General features: G+C 44.7%; 1 protein-coding gene across 1 annotated transcript; it reads left to right on the top strand.

Moving 5' to 3' along the window:
• Positions 1 to 3,105: 3,105 nt before the first annotated feature.
• LOC139399506 (L-rhamnose-binding lectin CSL3-like) lies at positions 3,106 to 13,311 on the top strand. The gene is made up of 8 exons (XM_071144899.1): positions 3,106 to 3,136; positions 3,423 to 3,458; positions 3,539 to 3,583; positions 3,722 to 3,857; positions 3,984 to 4,102; positions 12,848 to 12,892; positions 12,993 to 13,128; positions 13,206 to 13,311. Exons 1-8 carry the CDS (start codon positions 3,106 to 3,108, stop codon positions 13,309 to 13,311), a joined length of 654 nt encoding a protein of 217 aa, XP_071001000.1.
• Positions 13,312 to 16,911: the final 3,600 nt, after the last annotated feature.

The raw sequence follows: 16,911 nt of genomic DNA on the forward strand, positions 1-16,911 counted from the left end.
AGCTTGGACAATTGGTCTCAACCCCGCCCTTTGCAGCTGGGCAGACATACTGACCTCGGGTGTGAAGGTAGGCAACAACACCTTCGCAACGCTGATCCTCAAGACTGTGGAACAAAAAGGGTGTGTGCTCAACCTCCTCTTGTACTCCCTGTTCACCTATGACTGAGTGGCAACTCAATCATCAAGTTTGCTGACAACAGTGGTAGGCCTGATATCCAACAACGACAAGACGGCATACAGGGAGGATGTGAGGACCCTGACGGAATGGTGCCAGGAAAATAACCTCTCGCTCAATGTCAACAAAACAATGGAGATGATTGTGGATTACAGTAGACAGCAGAGAGAGCTAGTCCCCATCGAATTCTAGAGGGTCGCACTGGAGAGGACGAAAAACTTCAAGTTACTCGGCGTGCACATCACAATCAACCTGAAATTATGCATTCACAGAGACAATGTGATCAAAATCAAATCAAATCAAATCAAATCAAATCAAATGTATTTATATAGCCCTTCGTACATCAGCTGATATCTCAAAGTGCTGTACAGAAACCCAGCCTAAAACCCCAAACAGCAAGCAATGCAGGTGTAGAAGCTCGGTGGCTAGGAAAAACTCCCTAGAAAGGCCAAAACCTAGGAAGAAACCTAGAGAGGAACCAGGCTATGTGGGGTGGCCAGTCCTCTTCTGGCTGTGCCGGGTGGAGATTATAACAAAACATGGTCAAGATGTTCAAATGTTCATAGATGACCAGCATGGTCGAATAATAATAAGGCAGAATAGTTGAAACTGGAGCAGCAGCACAGTCAGGTGGACTGGGGACAGCAAGGAGTCATCATGTCAGGTATTCCTGGGGCATGGTCCTAGGGCTCAGGTCCTCCGAGAGAGAGAAAGAGAGAATTAGAGAGAGCATATGTGGGATGGCCAGTCCTCTTCTGGCTGTGCCGGGTGGAGATTATAACAGAACATGGCCAAGATGTTTAAATGTTCATAAATGACCAGCATGGTCGAATAATAATAATGCAGAACAGTTGAAACTGGAGCAGCAGCACAGCCAGGTGGACTGGGGACAGCAAGGAGTCATCATGTCAGGTAGTCCTGGGGCATGGTCCTAGGCCTCAGGTCCTCCGAGAGAGAGAAAGAGAGAAGGAGAGAATTAGAGAACGCACACTTAGATTCACACAGGACACCGAATAGGACAGGAGAAGTACTCCAGATATAACAAACTGACCCTAGCCCCCCGACACATAAACTACTGCAGCATAAATACTGGAGGCTGAGACAGGAGGGGTCAGGAGACACTGTGGCCCACTCCGAGGACACCCCCGGACAGGGCCAAACAGGAAGGATATAACCCCACCCACTTTGCCAAAGCACAGCCCCCACACCACTAGAGGGATATCTTCAACCACCAACTTACCATCCTGAGACAAGGCTGAGTATAGCCCACAAAGACCTCCGCCACGGCACAACCCAAGGGGGGGGCGCCAACCCATGAAGGCGCAACAGCGCCTACTCAACATCAGGAGGCTGAAGAAAGTTGGCTTGTCCTGTAAGAACCTCATGAACTTCTACAGGTGCACCATTGAGAGGATGCTGTAGGGCTGTGTCAACGCCTAGTACGGCAATTGCAACCAAAGGGCTCCCCAAATGGTGGTGCGGTCACCCCAACGCATCACCGGGAGCACACTGCCTGCCCTCCAGGACACCTACAGCGCTCGGTGTCACAGATAGGCCAAGAAGATCATCAAGGACCTCAGCCACTCGAGCCATGGCCTGTTCACCCTGCTACCATCCAGAAGGAGGTGATAGAACAGGAGCATCAAAGCTGTGCCCAAGAGACTGAGAAACTGGAGATAGAAGTTTCTTACTCCAGTCCATCGGACGTTGAAATAGTCTCCTCTAGCCGGCTTCCTCCCAGCACCCTGCCCAAACTTAGTCACTGTTAAAAGCAGGGTACTGGCTTGATACCACCTGGTACTCTACCCTGTACCATAGAGACTGCTGCCATATGTACATAGTCATTCAACACGGTTCACTTTAGAAATGTTTACAATAAAGTACCTGTACTGGGGTCCTGTGGTCTCCACACTGCCTTCAAGCGCAGCGGTCTCCCTTCACAGGAGTGGCAACTGGGAACATATAAATGCACAAAATGACTAGGACCAGCCTTTCTGGTCCATGGCGGTGAAGCCTGATAAGTGCAACACCCAAAGGGCTGCAACGTTGACGGGCACGGCACCTGTCCAGCAGCCCTGAGAATGGACAGTTGAGAGGAAGAGGACACACACTCAGCCACCAGAACAACACATCGTAGGGATAGGACCATAGAGAATGACAGTCACAGTATATCATCATTATATGTGTCCCATTATGGCGTACGTGAGCGCAAGGGCAGCTCCATTCAAATCAAATAACAAATGTAATTACATTTTATTAAAGTAGGCCATTGTCTTCTATAATTTCTTTGAGTTGGCAAACAAACTTAAAGGCTGCACACCATCACAGAGTGTGTTGTTTGAAAAGGTACTGTAAGAAGCCAAAGTTGGCAATTTAATGCTACCTACAGTTATGCAGTGTTTGCTCAAGAGTATATTTAATTGGCTGATCCCTCCTAATAACCCGGATTGAAAAATGGGGAGCGTTAGGCAGGATGCAACCTTTTGGAAGGTTCAGATAAAAATATGCTATATTGAACAAATATGTCTCCCCGACATGGAGATTATTAAGGAAATACGTTGTCTCTATTCATGAAATGTATATCTGCAATGCTCAAAGGTTTTTTACGACTGAAAGTGGCCCGTGTGATTCTTCATTAACGAAGAAGCTCCACCTAGATGGCTACTTTGCTGGAAGCCCTCAGTGGCAATGTTCATGCCTACATGGATTCCATCCATCTAGAGTCCTCTATCTAACTCCATGAGACTGACTCAATAGCCAGGTTTTGACCGGAAAAACGCCGGCCCCTAATTGCAATGAGGTGCACCTGGAGACAAATAGATACACCTGGGTAAATTAAGAGATGTCACATAACATAAATACCAGGTGTATTGGAGCTTGTTATCATCAGTTGCATTTTCTCTGTTAGTACCACTCCTGTACCTGGCATCATGTGCATTTTGAGACTGACGGTGGCCACATGTGAGTATACAAAATCTGCATCTGATGCAGATTAGAATTTAAATATATATTACAATGTTTGTGAGTAAAAAGAAGTACATGTAATAAGATTTGAGGGACATTCAGTTCCTTTTGGGCAAAAAGGTATTCAAAGCATGGAATATGAGACCAAATGCTGAATTTGACTATAATACACTTAATATAACTGAAATGCTTGAGTATAGAGACCAATGCTGAGTTGTAGCTTCATGGTCCAAGTGCATATGATGTTGAATGTTACTGATGTAGCTGTGTGATGTTGTTTCAGTGCTGGCTACAGCTTGCTGCACACTAACAGATGGAGGTACTGTATGTAATAATGATGATACTACTTAACCAAGCTAATGTGAGTGGTGTGTAATTCCTGTTTATTTGTCCTGGCAGCAATCAGCATCACGTGTGAAGGCTCTGATGCTTTACTGCAATGTGGTAAGCTAGTCCACACTGCTGAACAGTATACTCACTGACCACATATGATCGTTTATACTGTAGATTAGCGTCACTAGCCCACACCAGAGACCCATACTTGGCTCTCCTTCGTGCCTCACTGTTCTCCATCTCCCTCAGATGGAGGTAAGATCCATATCAAGCGTGCGAACTACGGTCGTCGTCAACACAATGTGTGTTCTATTGGGCGCCCTGATAACCAACTCACCGACACCAACTGCCTCAGCCAATCCTCCACCAGCAAGATGGCAGAAAGGTACTAGAACCTGTAACTCCTTGGCTGTAGTGTAAACAACCACCAGCAAGAGGGCAGAAATGTGCTGGAACTTGTTGTGTTTACCTGTATGAACTCATGACCTCAACCTGTCTTTGAATCACACAGATGCGGTGGGAAGAGCGAGTGTATTGTCCCTGCATCCAATTTCGTTTTTGGAGACCCCTGTGTCGGGACTTATAAGTACCTGGACACCAAATACTCCTGTGTCCAGCAGCAAGAAACAAGTCAGTCTCTGAATGTGTGCTAATAATATTTAGTGGTGGGCACCGATATCCATATTTGACTTAGTGTTGGTATGACTGTGGCATGTTGGGATATTGTTTAATTCTCCTACCCACTTTTAATCTTGTAAAAAAAGTAAGCTCAGCTGATTGCTAGAAAAGGAATATAATGGGTTGGTTCCCATATAGTACCAGCTTGTTAACGTTTGTTTCTCCAAGTGTAAACCACCCTCACCTGCTAACTAACCCTAGCAAGCTGTGGATATGCAACTTGTTTAGTTTGAGTAGCCTATAGGGAGGTCAGAGACCAGAGTGGTGCCAAGATGCCATAGGAACTGGTAGTGGACTACAGGAAATGGATGGCCGAGCCCCTCCCTGCCAGGAGGCTAAAAGGATTGGTATCAACCCTCCGATCCTGAATTCTACACCTTTGAGAGCTCTTTGACTGGCTGCATCACCACTAGGTATGGCATCTGACCACAAGGTGCTACAGAGGGTATCGTGTACGGCCTAGTACATCAGAGGCCGCGCTCCCTGCATCAGGATTTCGACACCACGTGTGTCGGCAGGCCCTACATTGTCAATGACTCGCGCAACCCAAGTTATACTGGTCTCTGTTACTCCATAGCAAATGGTACGGCTGCACCAAGTCTGGAACCAACAGGACCCTGAAAGGCTTCTACTTCCCCCAAGCCATAACTGCTGAAAGACTACCCGACTATCTGCATTGACCCTTTTTGCAGTAACTTTTTTTGACTTGTCTCATATGCTGCTGCTGTTCCTTGTTAAATTGCCATATCTAGCTCAATTAGCCAGCAAGAACATGGAATGGAAGTGTCTCAAGCTTATTTGATGCTTGTGCACTTAATCTGGTTTACCATGTTTCAGTGAACGGTAACTAGCTAGCGCAACTCCCACAGTTGTGTAGGGTTTATAGCCAATCTGACAGCTGGCACAAACTGCATAGAAATACAGATTAGGTGTAACTGGTCAACTTTATTTTTTCACCAGTTTAGGTCTAGCCAGCCAGTTTGCTTAACCTGTTAGCATTTTGAGAACTGCTCATAAGGAAGTGAAACTAAAAGGTAACGGTGGAAGATGACGCGCCTAACTTTTTGTACAATGGTTCATGCTAACAAGTTTATAATTACTTTTAAAAAAAGCACCTGAAATCAACATTCCCTGTAAGGGAATACCCCCCTGATTTGTACAAAAATGAATGTCAAAATATTGGCATTGGACAAACCATGTACACGATGTCCAATACCACCCAAAGCGGCGTTGATTCGTGCAAAGTATATGGCAAATGCCATATGGCAATTGCCAATTGTAACACCTCAAAAATCCAACAGGGGGCGAGTGCGCTCCACCTGGGTTTTTCATATTGGAAATGCAACCCAAGTCAACATCCAAAAGAAAAATTTTGAAAAAATGATTTTTTTCAAAAACTTTTTACCCCTTAAAAAAGTGCTTTCTGGGCCTTTTTTCGAATTTCTTTCGCTTTTTTTGTCAATTACACATGTGTAAGAACTGTATGAATATACTTTTGTCCAATTTTGATATCAAATTTTTTTTTTTTTAATTACATGCGCATAAGGCATATGTTTTGTCCATTTGCAATATGATTTCATAGGAAGTCAAAAGTCAAAAGTCAAAAATGTCAAAATTTGGTAAAAAACTTCACACATCCTTAAAGTGCTTTCTGGACCGTTTTTCAAAATTCTTTCAATTTTTATGTCAATTACACATGTATAAGAACTTTATCAACATACTTTAGTCATACTTTATTATCATTTTTTTTTTTTTTTTACTAGTGCATAAGGCATATGTTTTCTCCATTTGGAATATGATTTCATAGGAAGTCAAAAGTCAAAGTCAAAAGTAACGATTTTCCTCCGTGCAACTGGTGATCTGAAATGTGCAACTGGTGATCTGAAATGTGCAACTGGTGATCTGAAATGTGCAACTGGTGATCTGAAATGTGCAACTGGTAACCCAAAAAAAAATAATTTGATTCTATGTTTCCTTACTTTTTCAAAGTCACTGTGCATTTGCAATATGTTTTAATGGGCAGGTACCATCACGAATTTGTCATGCTATAAAAATCCTGCAGGAATGTGAAATTGACTGGCCCGATGAACTCGGGATGGCTTTGCAGTGATTCTGGGTCATCTCAATCGCTCGTTTGGGTTGATTTCAGAATGTCGCTTTTGGTGATGTTTTTTCACTATAGAATCATATTGCAAATGCACGTGCAACTGCTCACCCAAAAAAAAATGTTTAGATTTTTTTTGTTTATGTTTCCTTACTTTTTCAAAGTCACTGTGCATTTGCAATATGTTTTTTCACTATAGAATCATATTGCAAATGCACGTGCAACTGGTCATCCCCCCAAAAAAATTTAGATTTTTTTTGTTTATTTTTCCTTACTTTTTCAAAGTCACTGTGCATTTGCAATATGTTTTTTCACTATAGAATCATATTGCAAATGCACATGCAACTGGTCATCCCCCCAAAAAAATTTTAGATTTTTTTTGTTTATGTTTCCTTACTTTTTCAAAGTCACTGTGCATTTGCAATATGTTTTTTCACTATAGAATCATATTGCAAATGCACATGCAACTGGTCATCCCCCCCAAAAAAATTTAGATTTTTTTTGTTTATGTTTCCTTACTTTTTCAAAGTCACTGTGCATTTGCAATATGTTTTTTCACTATAGAATCATATTGCAAATGCACGTGCAACTGGTCATCCCCCAAAAAAAATTTTAGATTTTTTTTGTTTATTTTTCCTTACTTTTTCAAAGTCACTGTGCATTTGCAATATGTTTTTTCACTATAGAATCATATTGCAAATGCACGTGCAACTGGTCACCCAAAAATAAAAATTTTGGATTTTTTTTGTTTATGTTTCCTTACTTTTTCAAAGTCACTGTGCATTTGCAATATGTTTCAATGGGCAGGTACCATCACGAATTTGTCATGCTATAAAAATCTTGCAGGAATGTGAAATTGACTGGCCCGATGAACTCGGGATGGCTTTGCAGTGATTCTGGGTCATCTCAATCGCTCGTTTGGGTTGATTTCAGAATGTCGCTTTTGGTGACGTTTTTTCACTATAGGATCATATTGCAAATGTACAAGAGTCAAGTGGACAAGAGTCCATCAGTCAATTAGATATCATTCTGACCACCAAACTGATACAAACTGACACCAAACCCACTTTTTCCAACTCGTTTAGTAGCCAACTATTACATACTTCAGAGCTGGCCCAAAATTCACAACCCCTTCGGTTCAAACCATAAAAAAACCATAAAACACGTAGTTACGTTCTAGCTGCGGGTCCATTTCTTATGTTATGTGTTGGCCTAGCTGAGGCGACCCCGAATCCCAAGTTTCGGCTCGATAGGTCATTTGGTGTCCGAGAAAAACCCTAATTGGTGCTGAAAATCCACTATTTTCCATGACTTGCTACGGGGTCCTTGAATGAGCTATTGGACAGAAACGTTGGGGTCTGTCTATATGGGCCGAGACGTTTGCAATGCACCTAGTCTTGCGACTCTGGGACATTTCTAAATGTCGTCATTTTCGTGATGCAAAAATGAATTGAAGTTATTTCAAATGTACGAGGCTGTTTCTCGGTCCGAGAACCTTCTAGAGCCACGTAACTCACCACGCACCATCTACGGGAGGTCTAGAACAGGTTTCTAAAGTTTCGGAACTCTAGGTCCGACGGTTCTTTTTTAGCTCCAACAAAGCTAACTATTGGAGCCACTGTCTGTCTCTACGCACCCCAATACGTCCCTCCTTCCAAGTTGTGTTTTAGTGTGATTTTTTTTTCCTTTGAATTTTTTTGGGAAAAATGACTGATTTACAGTTCATGGGGGTTGCCTAATCACACATATGAAGTTTTGGAAAGATCAGACTTTTTTAACCCTTCGAAACAGCCCCTAAGACACCAATTATGGCACTTCCGGTTGGCACAGGAAGTTATAAATCAACACATATCCTCATTGGGGTATGCTGTTACAGAATCCTGAGTTTTAAGTCCTTACGTTAAGAATTGACTGATCTACACAGGGTTGAATGCACTATGTCTATCAAACTGCATGCAGTGTATGGGTAAACACTTTTAGGGGCATTTTAACCACTTCCGGTTGGTCCAGGAAGCTTAGAATCAACACAGGTAGACCTCATAGTGGCCTGATGGACTGGTACCGAAGACAGGTTCATACGGCATTCATAACCCACATAGGCCTCAGGTTGAAATTAGGGGTGCAGGCAATGTATTCCTATGGGGAGAGATGACACTGTAATCTGTGAGATCAAAAAACACTGTTTTACTGTTAAGGGTTAATGCCACACGGTCAAGGTTAGGCTTGTTCAGATCGGGAGGACCTTAGGAACATTCATGTGGTGCAATTTTTCTTCTCACTCTAACGGTTCTCTCACTGTCACCCAAAAGCAAATGACATTGTGGTGCAGGCTTCATTTTGGGCCTACTATTCTAATGCTCGCTGCGCCTAGACCGAGCGAGCTACGGTCAAGCGGGATATCTCGCTGAACTCGGTACGGCCTAGGGATTATGGTAATGCCATTTCCTGCTCTCTGTGTCTTTAAGCACCGCACTTTATCACTCCATCCTTCCTGTGTGTGTGTGAGGGAGCTTTTCTTTGACATCTGTTGGGATTAATGACTGATTTACAGTTCAGAAGGGTTACCTAGTCACACATATGAAGTTTTGGAGAGATGTGACTTTTTTAACCCTTCGAAACAGAGAGTGTGACCCAATTAAAGGCACTTCCGGTTGGCACAGGAAGCTATAAGTAAACACATGTCTTGATTTACATAGCCACTTACAGAATCCCGAGTTTTAAGTCTTTACGTTAAGAATTGACTGATCTACACAGGGTTGAATGCACTATGTCTATCAAACTGCAGGCAGTGTATGGGTAAACACTTTTAGGGGCATTTTAACCACTTCCGGTTGCTCCAGGAAGCTTAGATTCGACACAGGTAGATCTCATAGTGGCCTGATGGACTGGTACCGAAGACAGGTTCATACGGCATTCATAACCCATATAGGCTTCAGGTTGAATTTTGTGGTGCAGGCAATGTATTCCTATGGGGAGAGATGTCACTGTAATCTGTGAGATCAAAAAACCCTGTTTTACTGTGAAGGGTTAATGCCACACGGTCAAGGTTAGGCTTGTTCAGATCGGGAGGACCTTAGGAACATTCATGTGGTGGAATTGTGCTTCTCACCCTAACGGTTCTCTCACTGCCACCCAAAATCAAATGACATTGTGGTGCAGGCTTCATTTTGGGCCTTCTTTTTTTCAAGTTTGCTGCACTCAGAACGAGCTACGGTCAAGCGGGGCGTCTCCTTGAACTCGGCACAGTCTGGAGACTATGGTGATGCCATTTTTTGTGTTGATTTCAGAATGCCATTTTGGTGATGGTCCCTCTCCGTTTAAACATATTGCAAATGTACAAAAGTCAACTAGCAAGTCAGTGTCCATCAGTCAATTAGATGTCATTATGACACCAAATGGATATCAATTGACACCAAACCCACTTTTTCCTACTCATTTAGTAGCCAACTATCACATATGTCAGAGCAGTCCCATAATTCACAGCGCCTTCGGTTTAAAACATAATAAAAAGGTAAAACACATAGTTACGTTCTAGCTGCGGGTCCAGTTCGGACATTATGTGAAGGCCTATGTGAGGCGACCCCGAATCCCGAGTTTCGGCTCGATAGGTCATTTGGTGTCCGAGAAAAACCCTAATTGGTGCTGAAAATCCACTTTTTTCCATGCCTTGCTACGGGGTCCTTGAACGAGCTATCGGACAGGCACGTCGGGGTCCGTCTCTATGGGCCGAGCCGGTTTCAATGCACCTAGCCTTGCGTCTCTGAGACTTTTCTAAACGTCGTCATTTTCGTAATGGTCAAAATGAATTGAAGGTATTGCAAATGTACGAGGCTGTTTCTCGGTCCGAGAACCGTCTAGAGCCACGTAACTCATCACGCACCATCAACCGGAGGTCTAGAACAGGTTTCTAAAGTTTCGGAACTCTAGGTCTGACGGTTCTTTTTTAGCTCCAACAAAGCTAACTATTGCAGCCACTGTCTGTCTCTACGCACCCCAATACGTCCCTCCATCCAAGGTGTGTTTTAGTGTGATTTTTTTTTCCTTTGATTTTTTTTGGGAAAAATGACTGATTTACAGTTCATGGGGGTTGCCTAATCACACATGTGAAGTTTTGGAAAGATCAGACTTTTTTAACCCCTCGAAACAGCCCCTGAGACACCAGTTATGGCACTTCCGGTTGGCACAGGAAGCTATAAATCAACACATATCCCCATTGGGGTATGGTGTTACAGAATCCTGAGTTTTAAGTCCTTACGTTAAGAACTGACTGATTTACACAGGGTTGAATGCACTATGTCTGTCAAACTGCAGGCAGGGTATGGGTAAACACTTTTAGGGGCATTTTAACCACTTCCGGTTGGTCCAGGAAGCTCAGAATCAACACAGGTAGACCTCATAGTGGCCTGATGGACTGGTACCGAAGACAGGTTCATACGGCATTCATAACCCATATAGACTTCAGGTTGAAATTAGGGGTGCAGGCAATGTATTCCTATGGGGAGAGATGACACTGTAATCTGTGAGATCAAAAAACACTGTTTTACTCTTAAGGGTTAATGCCACACGGTCAAGGTTAGGCTTGTACAGATCGGGAGGACCTTAGGAACATTCATGTGGTGGAATTTTTCTTCTCACCCTAACGGTTCTCTCACTGTCACTCAAAAGCAAATGACATTGTGGGGCAGGCTTCATTTTGGGCCTACTTTTCTAATGGTCGTTGCGCTTAGACCGAGCGAGCTACGGTCAAGCGGGATAGCTCGTTGAACTCAGCACAGTCTGGAGACTATGGTGATGCCATTTTTTGTGTTGATTTCAGAATGACATTTTGGTGATGGTCCCTCTCCGTTTAAACATATTGCAAATGCACAAAAGTCAACTAGCAAGTCAGTGTCCATCAGTCAATTAGATGTCATTATGACACCAAACCCACTTTTTACTACTCATTTAGAAGCCAACTATCACATATGTCAGAGCAGTCCCATAATTCACAGCGCCTTTAGTTTAAAACATAATAAAAAGGTAAAACACATAGTTACGTTCTAGCTGCGGGTCCAGTTCGGACATTATGTGAAGTCCTATGTGAGGCGACCCCGAATCCCGAGTTTCGGCTCGATAGGTCATTTGGCGTCCGAGAAAAACCCTAATTGGTGCTGAAAATCCACTTTTTTCCATGCCTTCCTACGGGGTCCTTGAACGAGCTATCGGACAGAAACGTTGGGGTCCGTCTCTATGGGCCGAGCCGGTTTCAATGCACCTAGCCTTGCGTCTCTGAGACTTTTCTAAACGTCGTCATTTTTGTAATGGTCAAAATGAATTGAAGGTATTGCAAATGTACGAGGCTGTTTCTCGGTCCGAGAACCGTCTAGAGCCACGTAACTCACCACGCACCATCGACCGGAGGTCTAGAACAGGTTTCTAAAGTTTCGGAACTCTAGGTCTGACGGTTCTTTTTTAGCTCGAACAAAGCTAACTATTGCAGCCACTGTCTGTCTCTACGCACCCCAATACGTCCCTCCATTCAAGTTGTGTTTTAGTGTGATTTTTTTTTCCTTTGAATTTTTTGGGGAAAAATGACTGATTTACAGTTCATGGGGGTTGCCTAATCACATATATGAAGTTTTGGACAGATCAGACTTTTTTAACCCTTTGAAACAGCCCCTGAGACACCAATTATGGCACTTCCGGTTGGCACAGGAAGCTATAAATCACCACATATCCTCATTGGGGTATGCTGTTACAGAATCCTGAGTTTTAAGTCTTTACGTTAACAACTGAGTTATTTACGGAGGGTTTAGTATGTGTGTGTTATTTCAGAAAATCATAGAAAATCACAGAAATCTCGCAGAGCTCCGCAGCACACTTTAAAAAGATTCGTATGAACACCCTGCAACTGGATCTGTAACCGTTGAAAAAAAAAAACGCCTATTTGTGACCATTGCCAAGTTGTCATTGTTCCGTTTCTCTTAAATGACGATAGATAAATGGCTGGTTCTTTTTTTATTGACACCGGAGGCTCCTTGACTTTGACCTGAAGTGGAAAAATAATTTCTCTATTTCCATTTAGGACCTTTAATCCCAGAAAAACGGCCATAACTCAAAAACCGTCGAGGCCTAGACACCATCTTGTTCGGGGCCAACTGCCCATTATGCCAAACCTACGCTCACCGAGTTTCGGCTTCGAAATATTTTCCGTTTTCGAGATAAGGCCCCGTCGTGATTCGTGATGTTTTGCCAAATTGCCATATGATTCCGTATGCCCTCTTGTGGGAAATTCCGGGATAGCGGAAAAACGGTCCAAAACTTGTTTATTTTATAAAACGGAAACCGAATGTCCGACAAAGTTCATTTGATGACTTCCCGGTAGGTCTGGCCCTACCGCACGGCCCGACGCCGACCGCGAATTTTACAAACGATTTTGGACGTCTAGTAAGGGACCGTACATTTGCAATATGGACTTTCTCACTGATCATACACGAAATGCCGAAATGTTCCCTTAAGGTATGTTAGTGCCCATCACTGACACTTCACCAGGTTAATGTATGTCTTAATTAATGTGTCTGGCCAGTGGTGTAACTCCTGTGTTCTCTTTGCAGTAAGCAGCATCATATGTGAAGGCTCTGATTCGCAACTACTATGTGGTAAGCTGGTCAACACTACCGTACAGTTTAATCATGTGGTGCTGTGTATATTAGTCACTAGCCCACACCAACACCCAGGTTTGTCCTTTCTCTTCCTCAGATCGAGGTGAGATCCGTATTCAGCGTGCCAACTATGGTCGTCGTCAACACGATGTGTGTTCCATTGGGCGCCCACATAAACAACTCAAAAACACCAACTGTCTCAGCCAATCCACCACCAGCACAATGGCAGAAAGGTAAATGCACACTGAAGGTTTCAGTACCTGTAGGAAGTCATTGGCTGTGGTGTTAACCTCTACCTGTTGACACACAGGTGTGATGGAGAGCGCCAGTGTATCGTCAAGGTGTCCAACTCTGTGTTCGGTGACCCCTGTGTCGGAACCTATAAGTACTTGGATGTGGCTTACACCTGTGACTGAATGTGAGGTTTGTATATGTGCACATGACTGGGAACTAGAATTTGTATTTTATTTGACCTTTATCTAACTAGACAAGTCAGTTAAGAACAAATTCTTATTTTCGATGACAACCCACTGTTCAGGGGCAGAACGACAGATTGGTACATTGTCAGCTCGGTTATTTGTACTTGCAACCTTTCGGTTACTAGTCCAACTCTCTAACCACTAGGCTACCCTTCTGACGATTTGTCTTGCAGGATGTCTTCCTGGGGAGCCTGAAGATGTGCAAGGCTTCTGGGATATCTTCATCAGGTCGTGCTGTTTTCCTCCAACCGCCTAATCAACTTCAATGACCATTGTAAACCTGTGTAGATGGTGCTGAAGCCTTAAACAATTTCTGAACTGTGGTTGTTGGTCTGACTTAAATGAAGGGGCAGGAAGACTATACTAGTTGCCTCGTGTACATTAATAAATGTCACACCAATATTACTGAACATGTGTCCTTTATTCTCACAAGCTTTTCACTGGCTTCATTTGTACCTGGGGCTAATGTAACTGTCTTGATGTCTGTAATCTGTGCCCACCGTTAGGCAGTGGTAGGCAAGTTAAATACTCATTGTGATCACTTTCCTGACTACCTCAGGCGGTATGATCTGGCTGGTCAAACTATTTTAAAATCAATTGTACCCGGGTCTCAACTCACTGACAGGTAGTACTTATGACATCAGCAGCCTTAATGGTCCTACTTTGTATGCATCACCAGCTAATCTGGTCACAAAGCAGGATGGGTAAGACATTTTTATACAATGTGTAGTCCTTACAAACCTTGATCGCTAAGTGGTAGGCTCCTGATTCCAAGAACACAGGATGAGATGTTGCTATCCTTTGTGCAAGCACTTCCAAGAGTTCATGAACAGTGAGCCTGGTGACATTTGGGGAGCTCATCGTCAGTGTACCTTTGGTTCCTAGCGTGTTTCGGCCTTTCGCACTATACACCCTGCCCAAAGGCGGCCAACGACAGGGTGATCAATCCTACGCTTGCGTCCCCCTTCTCAATTAGTCATAGGAGTTGCCTTGTTAGCCAACATCCCATGGGACTATGCATGGCAGGGGCGTCCTCCTCCCCGAGTCAAGCGTTGACTGCATACTTCCTGGCCCTCTCGCTTCGGGGCCCAGCTGGGGTCTTTCCTCTTCATCCAGATCCACTGACTGCTGCCTCAGAAATAGCTTTGATTGCCGAGCTCTGGCCCTTAACTCCCAGGTCTCTGTAGCCTGGTTGTAGATGTTGCCACAACCTCTGCAGCCCACCTCCGCTGGTCGGACTTCTGTGTTCCAGCCATGATGCCGTGCTTCGGCAGTTAGATCGGCATAGCGCAGATGTTTTCGCTCATAAGCCTCATTTACTGAGTCCTCCCAGGGTACTGTGAGCTCAATGATGAAGACCTTGAGTGAACGGGACCAGAGCACCATGTCAGGTCTTAAGGTGGTGGTTGCGATCTCCGAAGGAATCTCAAGTTGCCGGCCAATGTCAGCTAGCATTTTCCAGTCGCGGGCCATGCTCTTCGGTGGTTTAGCCCCTTCGCGGACAAAGGTCGTCCGTAAGGGGTGTGATGCTGCTGGGGGTGGTAGGGAGTTGGTGGCAGCTCGCTTGTCCTCCAGGGCGGACCATACCATTGGTTAAGATTAATTGGTGTTGGAAGGATGTCATATGTTGCTCTGATGGAAAAGCTCAACCACCTTACTTCCATGGCCCACAGAGCCGTCCAGCTGATCTTCCTCTTCTCCACACTGTCCGTTTGGCAAGAGAGACTGCCTTGGCCCACCTTGCAGCCTCCTCCTGATGGCGTACTTCGTGCAGTGGCCTTACTCCAAGCAGCACGGCTAGTTAGCCCAAGGCCTCCTCTCCCTTGCTGAACATGACCCACAATTTCATCATGTCTGAGGGCTGCTGTTGCCTCCTGGACTGCTTTTCCTGGCCTCCATTTGCGCCCAGTTGCCAAGGTCGGCGCGTTGATGCTCACTACTGGGTCTCGAGATTCATTCAGTGTCATCTGGAGCCTGGTTTTTGCACACTTGAATTCCTCTGATGGACTGGTGAGGGGCAGCATCTCCATAGAGGCCTATGGTGGTAAGGCATCGTGGAACTCCGAGCCACTTTAAGTAGCCTGTGACTCCTCTTTCCGTCTTCTCCACTGTTGAGATTGGCACCTCATACACTGCTAGGGGCCAGAACACCCGTTGTAGGAGACCAAACTGCAGACACCAGGCCTTTAACTTTCCAGGTAGCTGGGTGTTGTCTGTACTGTAGGCTACTACTGATGTCTTTGCACAGTTGTTGCACCTGGTCTTTGTCCTTCAGGCTTGCATCATACCACATTCCCAGGCTTTTTACCGGCTGCTCAGACACTGTTGGGAGTTGGTCATCTCCGATGAAGAATTTCAGGTCAGAGAGTACTCCCTTCACAATCAAGATGCTGCGTGACTTGGATGGTTTAATCTTCATACGGGCCCAGCTGATGTTCTTCAAGTTTTCTGAGCATTCTCCTGGTGCATGGGACTGGTGATCAATGTTGTAATGTAGGCTCTGAGTGGAGGGAGGCGGAAACCAGTCGACTCACTGTCCACCAGCAACCCATTTTGAGGATCTGATAACCTCCATTGCCATTATGAATGCCAATGGAGAAATGGTACATCCCGCCATTATACCTACATTCAGGCACTGCCATGAGGTGGTGAAGCAGAACTGCAGATCCTGGAAGTATGACTTCACCAGGGTTGTGATGGTGTCCGGTATGTGGAAAAATCTGAAGGCAGACCACAGGAGTTCATGGGACACAGAGCCAAATGCATTGGCGAGGTCGAGGAAGACTACATGGAGGTCCCTTTTCTCCACCTTGGCCATTTGGATCTGGTGCCAGATCATGCTGGAATGTTCCAAGCAGCCAGAGAACCCTGATATTCCTGCCTTCTGTACAGATGTATCGACGTACGCATTCCTTTGCGGGTACTCGGCCATCCTCTGGGCAATGACGCTAAAGAAGATTTTACCCTCGGCATTCAGTAAGGAGATTGGGCGGAATTGGTTGATGTTCACTGCATCCTTCTCCTTAGGGATCAGGACCCCGCCTGCCCTATGCCACACTTTGGGTATTATCTTCTTTTGCCAAGCTCTTCTCATAAGCCTCCAGAGGAACCTCAGGACGTCTGGTGCATTCTTATACACTTTGTACGGGACTCCATTTTGCCCCGGGGCTGATGCTCTTCTTGCCTGTCGAACTGTGTTTTCCACCTCTTTCCATGTCGGAGGGCTGGTCTCTGATGTTCCGGGGGTTCAATGGGTGGGGTATCTGATGGGATGGCCAGGTGTTCACGTCGCTTTGAGTCAAAGTTTGTTGTTCTCAGGTGCTCCTCTAGGTCTTTCTTTGTTGTTTTTAGAGCTCCACTTTTTTCCTTCGTGAAGAGACTTTTAAGGAACTTGAAGGGATCTTTATAGAATCGAGTTCTAGTTTGTTCTTTCTTCCTTCTGCGTTTCCGTAGGTTCTCTGCTCTACGGAGGGATGCCAAACGGGTTTTGATGTCAGCCTGAAGTGCCTCTATGCCCTCAATTTCCACTTCCGAGGC

This window comes from Oncorhynchus clarkii, unplaced genomic scaffold, assembly GCF_045791955.1.
Source record: "Oncorhynchus clarkii lewisi isolate Uvic-CL-2024 unplaced genomic scaffold, UVic_Ocla_1.0 unplaced_contig_5316_pilon_pilon, whole genome shotgun sequence".
Classification (NCBI taxonomy): domain Eukaryota; kingdom Metazoa; phylum Chordata; class Actinopteri; order Salmoniformes; family Salmonidae; genus Oncorhynchus; species Oncorhynchus clarkii.

What these genes read in the sequence shown, in the direction of transcription:
- LOC139399506 (XM_071144899.1), top strand. Translation starts at nt 3,106, where the DNA reads ATGTGCATTTTGAGACTGACGGTGGCCACAT. An exon ending in TGATGCTTTACTGCAATGTG is followed by an intron (nt 3,584 to 3,721) that starts GTAAGCTAGTCC and finishes CATCTCCCTCAG; the next exon opens with ATGGAGGTAAGATCCATATC. An exon ending in TGATTCGCAACTACTATGTG is followed by an intron (nt 12,893 to 12,992) that starts GTAAGCTGGTCA and finishes TCTCTTCCTCAG; the next exon opens with ATCGAGGTGAGATCCGTATT.